Genomic DNA, 15154 nt, shown 5'->3' with positions numbered 1-15154 from the left:
AGTTCCCATGAAAAGACTATAAACTATTAGAAGCATGAAAAACATGCTATATAATATAAATAATACACATTTTCTGGAAGCCTCAACAATCATTTTATTTTATGATTTTAATTTTTTCCCTTATAGTTGATTTATGGTGTTCTGTCAGTTTCTACTGTACAGCAGTGACCCAGTCATGTATATATGTGTGTGTATATATATATATGTATGTATATATGTGTATATATATATTCTTTTTCTCACATTATCCTCCATCATGTTCCATCAAAAGTCACTGAATATAGTTCCCCGTGCTATACAGCAGGATCTCCACTTGCTTATCCACAAGAATCATTGATTGCTTCAATATTTTTAGACAATGAAGTTCAATCAATGAATATATACTAGCACTATATTAATTAGACTATTTATATGCTTTCATAGCAGAAAAAGTACTATAGAAAATTATATTGCGAGTTACAAAATGAGAAATTAAGGATCAATTTAGGTTTTTTAAAGAACATCCTAAATTTATCACTTATATAATGGCTTGACATAATAACCTTTTCCTGGTTGGAAACATGAAAACAACAAACAAAAATAAACCTTTGGAAATAAATGCAATAAAATTTTAAGAATACAATTTTCAATTACTGTCTTGCTAAATTCAAAATTAGTAGTTATTGGAATTTGTAACACCATGAAATAGTAAGAATCCTATTTTCAACCTGATACAGTGAAAAAAGTATGAGAGGACTCAAAAGGTTAAAGGTCAAATGACTGGCCCTAATTTTTACCATTAAGGACTCCTTTCCATTATTTCCCTCTACCCTACATGAGCCCCACTGAAACACTTCTATCAATCAAGCTTCATCTATTACTAACTCATTTTCCCAATAAATTACTTTCTAGAGTTTCTGATCAGAACGGAATAGCCAATGCTGCCACAATATACTCAAAAAGAAACTTGACATTTAGGTTATTCTATGTAGTTTTAACATAAGTTAATTTAAACTATCCATTAGGATTGTGAATTTCTGAAAACTGCACATCATTCCCCTTTGCCAGCCTAAGGGGATCCAGGATTGGAACTCACTAGACTAAAATATCTCCAAAGACCCAATTTCTGTACAATAAGCCAGAGTCTGATGGTTCTATTACACACAAAAAAAGCACTTTGATAATTAAACAAATTATACTTTTATAAATAAAATGACACAGACTTGGAAACAGGCAAAAAGTATAATCACAAACATGCAAAGTAACAAGTAATTCAAGTGTCTGGTGCTGACATCAAAACATCACAGACAGTACCAAGAATCAAGAAATAGCCTAGGTTATTGACAGAACAAGCCAAGAAGATCCTCCAGTTACGTTCTAAAGTCCCAAATATGAATTAGAAGTATTCATCAATTTAGATATGAAAATTAACTACTGTTAATTAACTGTTCTTTATAATGAAAATGAGTAGGTGCCCCAATAATCAGTTATTTTAATCATTTGAAAGGTAGAATGGTTAAAATGCTATGGAGAAAAAAATTACACTTCATTCAAGGGATTGAATGCTCTACAATTACGAAAAGAATGAGGTAGGTATAGATCTACAATGTGCTTTACATGAGAAAAGTGCCCATATTTTCTTAAACAAAATGACCAATCTGCAGAATAGTGTATACAATATTTCAGTTATTTTAAAAGGTACACACTTTTTTTTTTTTTTTTTTTTGGTCTTTTTGCTATTTCTAGGGCCGCTCACAGGGCATACGGAGGTTCCCAGGCTAGGGGTTTAATCAGAGCTGTAGCCGGCGGCCTACGCCAGAGCCACAGCAACGCAGGATCCGAGCCCCGTCTGCAGCCTACACCACAGCTCACGGCAACGCCGGATCGTTAACCCACTGAGTAAGGGCAGGGACCGAACCCGCAACCTCATGGTTCCTAGTCGGATTCGTTAACCACTGCGCCACGACGGGAACTCCTACACACTCTTTTACACACCTGCATGTGCACAGAAAGTCTGGAAATACCTATGAGAAATAATAGTCCTGCCCCTAGGGAGTAGGATTAGAGAAGCCGAGGGTAACAGAAAACTCTCATTTTTTTATTTAATATTTTCCTTCATGGCTTAGGTTTTTTTCACAGTCATGTAGGTATTGCTTTGTAACTTAGAAAACGATGTTCTCTTCAAAATGTCTTAGTGCAAAGGTTAAATTAGATGTGCTACATTCACAATAAAATTCCCTAACAGAACACTGTACTTTTTTAAGATCTCCCAGATTTCTAAAGTGGCATGCTATTTTATCTCTAAACAACTCCGCCGTGCGTGCTTAAAATCTCATAAAGAGTGAAAATTTCTCAAGGACAGAAATATACTCAACTAATGGTTTACATAAATTCATCACTGCGAATCAACAACTTCCGAATGTGTAATGAACTGATCTAAGGATGAAACCCATTGCCTGTATATTTGTGATGTGGCTTAGATTTTTTTAGGCAGAATAGTTTAAGTTTGCAACTGATACACTTACCACAAATTTACCATCAAATGCTTCCTAACTTGGTAAACTTTTTTTTTCTTTTTTAGGGCCACACTTGCAACGTGTGGAAGTTCCAAGGCTCGGGGCTGAATGCGAGCTGCGGCTGCCAGCCTACACCACAACTCAGGATCCAAGCTGTGTCTGACCTACACCACAGCTCACCGCAACACGGCATCCTTAACCCACTGAGCGAGGCCAGGGGTGGAGCCCACATCCTGACAGATCCTAGCTGAGTTTGTTCCAGCTGAGCCACAACTGAGATCATGGTTCCTGATCTCCCAGAGTGAGAGCGAATGGGCCCATCTGGGAGAGTGATCAGACAAGCATTCCAGAGCAAGTGTATGAAGGTGGGTTTTCTGATCACCACCTCCTGCAACTTATACTTCTTGGAAGAGGCAACACATATGGAAATCATGACCACCAAAGAATTCAGGCATTTAACTGGAAAAATAACAAGTTGGTTTTTTGAGACTCTTTTTTTTTTTTAATATTTTGTTTGAATATTGTATATAAGTAAATACTACTTGGGAAGCTAAAAAAAAGTTTTAAATGCTTTTTGATTATGCTACAAACTGATAAAAACCATGTTAATGTTGTATTACATTTATAAAATAAAAAACAGAATACACAAAATACAAGTATTTTTATTTGAAGTAGATGCTATTTCTCAAACATCAAACTAAAGTTAAATTTTGTTTTCCTATGGTCTTTTTCATGGCCTGCAAGTATAACATGGTGTTTTGCCAGAAAACTGATCCAGGTCCATTCCCCAAAATGTAAATATGCTCCTTTTAACTGTGTATGAACAAAAGAAGTGCTCTAGATACCTGGGTCTATGTACCAAAACAAGTAACAGATATTACAGCAATCTAAGCACAGTTAAATAATGATACTTTAAGCTAACAACCTTAGTAATCAATCCTCTGGCAAGCAGAAGTTACTACTTCATATTATTACTAATAACAAAAACAGGGCATAAATTAATCTGCTATGTTTTATAGAGTCAATGAAGTAATTCATACATTCAATAAAACAGGGTTCATCTTAAAAAGGAAAAAGCCCCAAATCCCAAATCTCCATGTCTTACCAGTGATGTTGATAATTCAGTAACATGCTTTTTTTCAAGAACTCTAATTTTTGTTTGTCTTCAGCTTTCTCTGTGTGGTATGTTTTTGTACAAACAAGCGTACAGGTCTCCTCCTTATTAAATTTGAACTGCATGAAAATAAAGTGGAAAGCAAATTTAAGAAAAAATATCCAAGTCCTTCATACCTATAACATAGAGTAAAAGCGCTAGCCTCATTAAATTACTTAAGTTCATTAACATTGATAAAAAACATTTAAAAATTCCTGGAGTTCCCATCGTGGCGCAGTGGTTAACAAATCCGACTAGGAACCAGGAGGTTGCGGGTTCGGTCCCTGCCCTTGCTCAGTGGGTTAACGATCTGGCGTTGCCGTGAGCTGTGGTGTAGGTTGCAGATGCGGCTTGGATCCCGCGTTGCTGTGGCTCTGGCGTAGGCCAGTGGCTACAGCTCCGATTCAACCCCTAGCCTGGGAACCCCCATATGCCGCGGGAGTGGCCCAAGAAATAGCAAAAAAAAAAAAAAAAAAATCCTCATAGCTCAGATTTAAACTTCAATCTTATTCTGTTTCTCTAAAAATCGAAGTCACCAATTTTTCTTTTGATAAGTGATAGTTTTTATCTTAATTTTGATAACTTCAATCTACCCATCTTTTAAATGTAAATGAACTCTAGGAGGGGAAAAACCCCACAGGTAGAACAAAACATCAGTCTCTCCATAGTAATGGCCCCTGAAAATGTTTCAGAAATTATGGATCTGAAGGCTTTCTAGTAATGAACAGATAGTCTTTATGTCTCTATATTCATTCAGTGGATATTTGTTAAGGGCCCCCTATGTACCGGGTGATGGAGATTCAGCAGTGAATAAACACAGATGTGGTGACACAAGAAAAACTCAAATCTGGATTCTATAATCAGAATAAATGTGATTTTTACTCACTTTTGAAAAGACTGTCAATTTTCAGGAGGTTACGTAATGATAAAGTTGAAACAAAATTTGATAATTTTTTTAAACGAAAGTTTAAAATCTAAGGATTCCTCCCATTTTGGAGTCCAAGACTTATTTCATAAGCGTGGAAACGCACATATTAATATTATTCACAACATATTATATACAGGTTTACTTTACTAGGGGCTCTTTATTTATTTAGGCCATACCCACAGCATGCATAAGTCCAGGGATCAAACCTGTGCCACAGTAGTGACCTGAGCTGCAGCAGTAACAACATACCCAGGCCTACTTATGTCTTAATTTAAAAAATATATTTCCTAGTTTTCTTAAGGCTGTAATTTATTACACTAACTATACAGAGTTTTATTTATAACATAAATATGTATAGTCCAATATACCTTGTAATAAATTCAAATGTTATTATAGGGAATTAAACCAATTTGTGTATGTTTCGCTTCAAAGTAATCCATTCGTTTATACATTATTGAATAAAATTCCCTAAACCAGTTTCTGGACATCAGCTGACAAACCAACATTGCAAGTGTAGCCCACTGCTGCCACCTGTCAGCCAATAGTTTCATTCTGGTTACACTGCTACTTCCATAAATATCGCAATATTTATGTAAATACCTAGTATTTGAAATCTTATATGAACCTTACGACTTCCAATTTAAAGAATGGGAAATGAAAAAATAAAAGCATACCTACTAAGGAATCTGAGGAGTAAGTGTCAAAGCAGACAGACATCACTAGTTACACCAAAAGCGGCAAACCTTACACCTCAATCCAGCTCACTGGGTTCAGGCAAGTCAACTAGTGTTCAATTGTGAAGGAAAACAGGAAACCTAAAGATGACACTTAATCATAACAATAAACACATATTTATTATCTCATGCAACCCTCCCAACAGCCTATGAGGAAGTCTCCTTTGCTGACTCCTCCTCCATCTTCCTGGTCAAGTAACACCAATTACCCCAAGGCCCAGTCCTTGGAATTCTCTTCACTAAGCATATCCACTCCTTCCATCAATTCCTGGCTTTAATACCATCTATACACTAATGACTCTCAAATATACCTACTGAAGCGGAACCTCTCCTTCAATCCACCAATTCCTGGCTTTAAATACCACCTATACACTATTGACTCTCCAACATACCTCTCCTTCAAACTCCAGACACATCTTCAACAGCTAAGTCAACATCCCTGCTTCACACCATGTCCAAACTAACTCTCTCCATTCCCTCCAAACATGCTCTTCCCACTGGCTTTCCCCAAAGTCTTAGAAAACAGAAACTCTAGACCCCACATCTTAGCCCTCAGCAAATTCTGTTGGTCCAGTTTCTGAGATTCTGACCACTTCACAACCCCCTCCCTTCCTCCACTGGTCTGAGTCACTATCAGATCACACATATTTTCATGACGGATTGTGAGAGCCCCCTAACGGGTCTCCTGGCTTCTCATTCTCCCTCAGTCCATTCTCCAAGCAGCAGCCCTGGTGACCCTGTTAAAATCTAAGCCCACCCTAACCTTCAATGCTAACCACTTTGTCTGATGTACAGGTCAAGGTCTTTCCAATAGCCGATGAGACATGACCTGATGTGGTCCCTTTACGTCTCTGCCCTCATTTCCTCCTGTTCTCTATCTTGCTCAGCTGCTTGAGTCACACCAGTTTCCTCTGGACCTGGCTACATCAGACAAGCTGCCCCAGGACCCTGGCTTCTGCTGCTCTCTTCACCTGGAACATCGCCCCACCGCCTGCCCACATATTCACACAGCTCACTCCCTTACGTGCTTCAGGTCTTTTGCCCAGATGTCACCTTCTCAGGTGAGACTTTCTCTGGCCTATTTAAAACGGCAAATTCTCCATCCACCTTTCCTGATTTATCTTCAACAGTTCTTTCATCAACAACTGACACACTGTACATTTCAGGAACTCATTTTGTTTTCTTCCTCCATCAGAATACAATATCCACAAGGACAGAAATCTGTGTCTTGTTCAAGCTGTATCCCACACCTACCACAGTGGGCCTGGCATGAGAAAGGCATTCAGCAGCTGTGTGAACTGAATGAGTGAATGAATGAATACGGGTAGTTAGACTTGAAATTTTCGTGATCCTATGATAAACAGCTCCAGCTTCACATAATGCACACAATGTCTTGCCTTGTTTTTCTCCTGACCTCAACGAGTCATAGATAAAAGACAGCAAAGCAAATTTGGGGGTTTTTTGGTTGTTGCTGCTAGTTGTTACCATTGTTTTTATAGGCGATCTAAAATCAGGCAAAATTCTTTGAAAATGAAGGACAAAGAATCAATACTGAAATCAATACTGAAAAATATGTCAGTAATATTAACAGCTGGCTTGGGGGAAAAAAATTTAAATCTTAGCTCTACATTTCTGTTAACCCATGCCTTAGTCTTAAGAAATGCTTGCTGTCTCTTTAAGCTTGAGGCTTAAAAAATTTGTTTCAGCACTAACCTTGATCCTAAAAAATTCTAAACAACTCATGGAAAATGTTACATGCACATTCTCTCTCCATTTTAAAACACTCCTTCTGTTCTTCTATTTTGCCTTAACTCCTGGGACGAAATTAAATCTGAAAAGCACTAGACCTAAACGAAGGGTCTTTACATATAAGTAAGTGTCCCGCAGTGGAGTCCTACTAAAGAAATAACGTGTCTTTCAAGTCTGTACCAAAGGGACAAAACTTCTCCATGGACCTGAATACTTTGCTGTTTACTGCTAGAGACTCCTGCTGCTCCTCAACTTCACTGCAGGTGTTACTCTTTCCGCATCATTTTTTTCCTTTTTTAAAAATTTATATAATGATTTTTTTTTTCATTACAGCTGGTTTAGTGTTCTGTCAATGTTCTACTGTACAGCATGGCGACCCAATCACACATACATGTATACATTCTTTTTTCTCACATTATCACGCTCCATCGTAAGTGACTAGACAGAGTTCCCAGTGCTACATTCTATCATTTCTTAAGGTCAGGGCATGAATAAACAGAAAGATGGGACTGAGAGACCACAGGAATATCTTAAGGTAGATATACAATTTATAAAATGCCTGAAAACCACCCTTTGCTATAAAAGGAATACAACAATTTCCAAAGTAATCTTTCAAAGTATCACATCAGGGAAATGTTACATAATTAATATGCTTGCGCTATATCCATATATTCTGAGCTCCTTCTTTCCATGACTTCATTTCATTAGGCCTTCAATCTACTGTCTTTGAAAATTTTCTAAAAACTTCTGCCATTTTTAAGGTACAAAACCTCAAATTAAAATATTTTAAGAGGATATACTTATGGTTAAAAATTATAAACCTGTAGTGGATTAAACTGCACAATTATATGTCTTATCCCCAGTGCTTCCTGGTGCAGCTCCGGTGTTGGAGTAAGAAGGTTAGTGGGACTAATCTAGGCTTGGGGATTGGCTGACAGATGCTCCATGTAGTACGTGCTGGGGAGACAGCTGGTGGTGCTTAGGGAGAAAGCCAGGGAGCTGGCTAATCACAGGGTCACAGAAGAGAAGGAAGTCACAACAAGAGAGGGAGCTGTTAGGCTGGAGAATAAAACTTGGGGTCAAGTTACAGCCATTAAAATGAACGTGCTCACGTGGACAGATGCCCAAGGCAGAAAGTTAAAGAAAAATGCACAGTGCACAATATGTTTAAACATAAACACACATATTTAATTCTATTTACACGTGCTTGTAAGTACATGGAAAATTTTAGGAAAGATTAACAAGAAACTGTGATGTGAAATGGGGGGAAGGGAAATTTACTTTTCACTTTATATTCTTTTTTTTTTTTTTTTTTTTGCCTTTTAGGGCTGCACCTGCAGTACACGGAAGTTCCCAGGCTAGGCGTTAAATCAGAGCTCCAGCTGCAGGCCTACACCACAGCCACAGCAATGCCAGATCTGAGCCATGTCTGCAACCTACACCACAGCTCACGGCAACACCAGATCCTTAACCCACTGAGCGAGGCCAGGGATCGAACCCAAGTCTTCATGGATCCTAGTCAGGTTTGTTAGCCACTAAGCCACGACAGGAACTTCTTATTTTATATTCTTGATGATTCGTTGTTATTATAAACTGGTTTAATTTTTCTAAAAGAGAGATCCATTATCCTTTGTGTAGCAGGAGAGCAGATATAAAATGAACAGGGGACTGTGAAATTCAGGATAATAGGCTTAAAAGATAACATTTAAAAGTCAGAATAATCTGTGTAATGATGAAGTTCACATCCTGAAGAGTATATCTTATATTGTGCTTAAGCCTGGTTTAACTGATGTTCTAAAAATGTACCAAAGATGAACCAAATATACTTTCACTAGTCAAAATAGAGAGGTGAGCTCTCCCCAAACCCAGTGGGAAACATGAGGTAATGCTCTATTTGCTAACAGAGAAGATCTAGGGATACTGTTTTCAAAGAGGGGGAAGGAGATGTGAGCAGCTGGGGCAACTCTTCATCCTTGAAGGCTGGGTTCCAGGTCCCTCACAGGGTGAGGCAGGGGGTCTGAGCTCCATCTTTTAGGCCCCCACCTTACCATTTACAATACTGATTGCACAAACGTTCCTTAAACTTATCCATGACATATCATGAGAAGGGGAGGGATCCTTTTAAACTGTGACTTTAAGAAATTATTCCTGGATGCAAAAGAGATAGTAATCCCTTCTTAGCCATAAGAGCTAAGTTATCTTAGGCTTTTCTGTAAGGGAGTAGAAAAAGAAGGATGCAACCAAATAACTTTTATATAACACTGAATACAAACCTTATATGGTGATGGTTCAATTCTTTCCCCGAATAATACCTGACCAAGATTTTCAGATGGGCGTTTTCCTTCTGACGCTTGGCAAAAATCAAACCTGCAGGTGAAAATATTTAAGTTTTTAAGCATAAAAGGAAACAATGAAATATCAGACCACTAGCCAATCTAGAGAACAAATTACGTACTAATCTTTTCAGACATTCTAGTAGATGAATAAGTACATGTGCACCCTGAGTTCCATGTACTGCATCTCCCAAAAATAAAAAACAAAGACATCTGAAAATTATGCCTTAGAATGAGTTTGATTTTTATTTATTTTCTTTAAAAAAATTTTATTAAAGTTGATTTACACTGTTCTGCCAATTTCTACTGTACAGCAAAGTGACCCAGTCATACATCTATAAACACTCTTTTTTTTTTTTTTTTAAATTTATTTTCCCACTGTACAGCAAGGGGGTCAGGTTATCCTTACATGTATACATTACAATTACAGTTTTTCCCCCACCCTTTCTTCTGTTGCAACATGAGTATCTAGACATAGTTCTCAATGCTATTCAGCAGGATCTCTTTGTAAATCTATTCTAAGTTGTGTCTGATAAGCCCAAGCTCCTGATCTATAAACACTCTTATATTATCTTTCAGCATGTTCCATCAGAGCTTGATTTTTAAATAATACTTTTATTAAGATGTAAGTTAGAGACGTTCCCATAGTGACACAGTGGAAACAACCTGACTAGGAACCGTGAGGTTTAGGGTTCTATCCCTGGCCTTGCTCAGTGGGTTAAGGATCCGGCATTGCCATGAGCTGTGGTGTAGATCCCAGATGCAGCTCAGATCTGGTGTTGCTGTGGCTGTGGTGTAGGCTGGTGGCTACAGCTCCGATTAGACCCCTAGCCTGGGAACCTCCATATGCTGCGGGAAGCGGTCCTAGAAAAGGAAAAAAAAAAAAAAAAAAGACAAAAAACACAGATAGATGTCCACACAGAAATAGTGAGAAAAACAAGGTGCAAATAAAATACATAAACCTACTTTTATTTAAAACGAAAATGTATAAATGAGATTATGTACATTAGAATATGGCGAGAAAAAAAAACGGGGAAGGCAGACAATAAGGCAGTTATTTCTGGGAACTGACCTAAGGATTTTGTTTCAAATTGTGTGCGTTTTTCAATAATTAAAAAAATTAAAGAAAACAAAATGGCTACTTGTCCAGTCAGATAAAAAAGGAAATTCACTGTTTTAGCTGGTGTTTCTGTTATGATGCAAAACAACATTTCACATTTTAACCCGACCTTTGAAATAAAGAATACCCCTTTAAAAATGTTTACAGGCTCTGCACATTTTTAAAATGCATGTGAATTTATCCGTAAGTGTGGAGAAAATAAAGTTCTAAATGTACAAAATTCTGGTGAATCAGAAAGTTGTGTATAAAAATCAAGATGAAAAACTTACGCTGTATATTCATAGGGAAGAACAGATTCCACTGAGTCAAGCCTGTTCACAAATAGTTCTATTTCAGTCTGACAATGAGAAAACACAGAATTAGAATGTAAACTGGAGACCAAACCTAAGTCATGCTTAGAATTGAAAATGAACCTGACATTTGAAATGTGAAATTCTATAATACTCATTTTAAACAATTCTCTTATAAACCATTCACTGAGTAGATTTATATGCAGTTAAATTATAACAAAATAATCTTCAAAGTGGCAAATGTCTTCAATATTTTCTAAATGCTTTTTAAGTTCTAATAATTTCTATTTATTTATTTTGTCTTTTTGCCTTTTTCTGAGGCCACTCCCAAGGCATATGGAGGTTCCCAGGCTAGGGGTCTAATCAGAGCTGTAGCCACCAGCCTACACCACAGCCACAGCAACGCCAGATCCAAGCCGTGTCTGCGACCTACACCACAGCTCACGGCAATGCCGGATCCTTAACCCACTGAGGAAGGCCAGGGATTGAACCCACAACCTCATTCTTAACCACTAAGCCTCGACGGGAACTCCTAATAATTTCTAAAAAATTAAGTAAGACATTTCAAATAAACCATTCATCACATCAATATAGATGCTATTTTAAAAATCTGGTTTTCAAATTCATTATTTCATTCTACAACACAAAAATCATTTTTATTTTGAAACAATTAAAAAAATATTCTCACAGCATTCAAGAAATATCAAAGAGAAGAAAGAGACGATGCATCCAAGAAACATTTTGAAAATAAATGTGATAGGACTTTGATGATTTGTATGTGAGAGTATGAGAGATGCCTTAAGTTTAGAGATGAGAGATGCCTTAGGTTTCTGATTTGGACAAGTGAACAAAAAGGACACTATGAGAGGATCGGGTTTGGGGAAAAGAGATCATGACTTTGTTTTTACCCATTTTTTGTGCCTTGGGGAGGGTAAACAGTCATGGCATTCAAAAAAAGAAAATCTGAGAATGAGTGAATCTGAGACATCCACGTTCAAACTGTAGATAAGACACCACCAAGCTTTGGCCAAAAATCTGCAAAACCTACATCTATGGCTCTTTAAAATGTGAAGTAGTCACAGCCTTTCGGAAAGCAAACTAACAGCATTTTTAAAGTAGTAACATATTCTTCTACCCAGTAAGCCTACTTAGGAGAACTTATCCCCTAGAAATAAAATTGTCTGTGCGTAAGAGATCATGTATAAGAATGTATATCGCAAACGTGTTCATTTTAACAAAAAAACTAGAAACACACTGCAGTATGCCTATTGACAGTAAATCAGCTATTAAAAATATACACCATGGGACCATTAAAAAAAAAAAGAAAGAAATGCTGCCAGGTAGGAAAGAAATTTCTGTGGCCTGTGGCATGCAAACGTTCCCAGGCCAGAGACCCAGCCCTCACCATAGCCAGCGACTGAAGCTGCAGCCAGGACAAGGCCAGATCCTTAATCCATTGCACCACAAGGGAACTCCAACATGGTTTAACTTTGGAGGACTGCTTTGATCAATTTGAGAGTGAGGAGCTACAAAGGTAATAACAAAGAAGAAATTCACAGAGACCAAATCAAGTTCAACCACATGGGAGAGGGAGAAAAGAGGTATCAACTTCCTAGTAAATATGGGCTAATTTAAAGCCATAACTTCCTACAAAAGCTCCCAAAATTTCTTCAAGGTGCTTCTGAAGTCCTAAAGGATCCAATAGGAGCTCATTGCTTTTCAAGACAGAATTCTTTATTGAAAAAGTAATTTGTGCCCTGAAGTACTTTTGATGCTAACAAAAACAAACAGGAGCCATTTACCTGTATTTTTATAGGGTTAGATCACTACGGCTGCCTCTGGACCCTGATCATGAGGCCACCTGGAATGGCATAAAGCCACACTTGCCACTCTGATCTCATTCCCTAGTGCCTCAGCAGTCCTCTACAGCTGTTAACACCCTGAACGTGAGACAGGAAGTTCAATGAACAAAAACTAGTACTACACTATCACTGGAAAAAGCGAGACACAGCGGCAGGAGCAGACTCTGGGGCCAGCGGCCTGGGTTAAAACCCCAGCTCAACTGTTTATACACAAACTATTTAACATCTTAGTGTCCTCATGGAGGCTTCAGTTTCTTTATCTGCCAAATGCAGATAACAGTATTTACCTCACAGAGGTATGAAGAGTAAATGAATTAAGTTATAAAGTACTTCAAACAGTTCCTAATACATGAAGTGCTATGTATTTGTTAAATAAATAAAACCAAATAAATTTAATGACATTCAGACTAGGGAATGCCCAAACTGCACTGCTTATCCATTAAAATGCTAATCCAACCTTCATGATACACATGGAAGACACTGGCTTTTGTATACAGTCCTAAAAACAGTATCATATAAAACCCTTAAAACTGGTCTCTAATCAATGACTGCTCAATGGTTAACACTATCAAAGACAAAAACACTTTGTTAAGACTATATCATTGGTCGTTTTAGCAAAATAGACTTACAGAATGCTTGAGCAAGTATCATATACATAAACTTTTGTGAAGGCAAAATTCCCAGTTGAGTGCTCTGCGGAAATAGTTTTCACTAATTATAAGGGGTCAACACTGCTATGAACAAACACCAGAATCCAAGTGCTCTATTTAATACATCTCAATGAAGACTGAAAGTTCCTAAAAAGCCAATCCAGTTCACATCTTTAGATTTCTAAGAAGGAATGTAGCTATTGCATTCTATACAACTTTCTATGTTTAGAGTTTCAAAATCATACAGCCACACTTTCAGTACACGAGCTAACTCCTTTGTGCTACAATTAAGCATCCTCACTCTCAACCTTGCTCAATACAAAGTGATTAAGATACAGACTCTGAAGTGAGCCTGCCTGGGTTTAAATCCTGGTCCTAACAGTTCTTAGCTGTCCGATCTTGGGCAAGTTTCTTCATTTCCTTATGCCTTGGTTTTCTCATTTGTAGAATGGCGGTAATAATAATCCCTGCTTCATGTGGTTTTTGAGAAGATTCAAGAGCAGTGCCTGTCACAAAGTACTATTTAAGTATTTACTGTCATGTAGGAATGTCCAATTGAACTTTAAGCAATGATTAAAAACACTCTTTATCTGCACTGTCAAACACAGTAACCACTAGCCACATGGAGCCACTGGTCACTTGAAATGTGGTCAGTGTGGCTAAAGAACTTAAACTTTAATTTCCCATTTAAGAAGTCACAGGAGGAGTTCCCGTCGTGGCGCAGCAGAAACAAATCTGACTAGGAATCATGAGGTTGTGGGTTCGATCCCTTGCCTCGCTCAGTGGCTTAAGGATCCAGTGTTGCCGTGAGCTGTGGTGTAGGTCGCAGACGCGGCTCGGATCCCGAGTTGCTGTGGCTGTGGTGTAGGCTGGCAGCTGTAGCTCTAATTCGACCCCTGGCCTGGGAGCCTCCATATGCCATGGGTGCGGCCCTAAAAAGACCAAAAAAAAAGAAGTCACAAGAGGGTAATGGCTTCTGTGTGGGACAGTACCGTAAGTGAAATGAATAAAATGCTGCTCGGTGCCATTTATATACCTTCTTCACCTGCTTAATATTTTTACTCTACTTCACTACACTCTTCTCTTTACCTGGAAAAAAAACTCGAATGTTAGTCTATTCCAAAGGCTGGCAATTTTTTTTCTTTTTAAAGGGCCAGAGAATAACATTTTAGGCTTTGCTAGACAAGCAGTCTCTGCAATTATAGTGTAAAAGCATCCAGAAACATGACATAACTGAATGGGCCCAGCTACAGCCCAATAAAACTATCTATAGCACTGAAATTTTTCATGTAATTTTCTCTCATCTCTAAATATTCTTTTTTTTCTAATTACTTAAAAATGTGAACACAATTCTTAGACCAAGGACCCTACAAGACAGCAAGCGAGATTGGACTCCTGGTTATACTTGAGCTCTGTTTTCTAGGTATTTTTCCTTTTTTTAAAAAAAAACTTTTTAGGGCCACACCTTCAGCATATGGAACTTCCCAGCCTAGGGGTCAAATCAAAGCTACAGCTGCTAGCCTACACAACAGCCAAAGCAATACCAGATTCCAGCTGCATCTGCGACCTACACAGCTCATGATAACACTGGATCCTTAACCCACTGAGTGAGGCCAGGGATCGAACCCACGTCTTCATGGATGCTAGTTAGGTTCATCATTGCTGAGCCGTGACAGGAACTCCTCTAGGTATTTTTCAATGTTCTCTTTATGCAGCCATGCCTGAGGTATGCATTCGTTCCCAGGCCAGGGATCAAGCCTGAGCAAGCCTGAGCAACCGCTGTGACAACTCTGGATCATTAACACACTGAGCCAGCAGGGAACTCCCCAGAAGTCTTTAA

General features: G+C 38.1%; 1 protein-coding gene across 1 annotated transcript in view; it reads right to left on the bottom strand.

Annotated features, from left to right (window-relative positions):
• The window catches only part of TM9SF2 (transmembrane 9 superfamily member 2), a 62123-nt gene that overhangs the window by 34550 nt on the left and 12419 nt on the right, over positions 1-15154 (bottom strand). Inside the window, exons 2-4 of the mRNA XM_021065854.1 lie at positions 10782-10849; positions 9333-9426; positions 3601-3728 (exon numbers count right to left, since the gene is read on the bottom strand). Of these exons, the coding sequence (XP_020921513.1) occupies positions 3601-3728; positions 9333-9426; positions 10782-10849 (290 nt within the window). The remainder of the gene's footprint in view (positions 1-3600; positions 3729-9332; positions 9427-10781; positions 10850-15154) is intronic.

This window comes from Sus scrofa, chromosome 11, assembly GCF_000003025.6.
Source record: "Sus scrofa isolate TJ Tabasco breed Duroc chromosome 11, Sscrofa11.1, whole genome shotgun sequence".
Classification (NCBI taxonomy): domain Eukaryota; kingdom Metazoa; phylum Chordata; class Mammalia; order Artiodactyla; family Suidae; genus Sus; species Sus scrofa.
The sequence above is the reverse complement of the archived record's forward strand: the minus strand, read 5'-3'. Positions and strand labels throughout refer to the sequence as shown.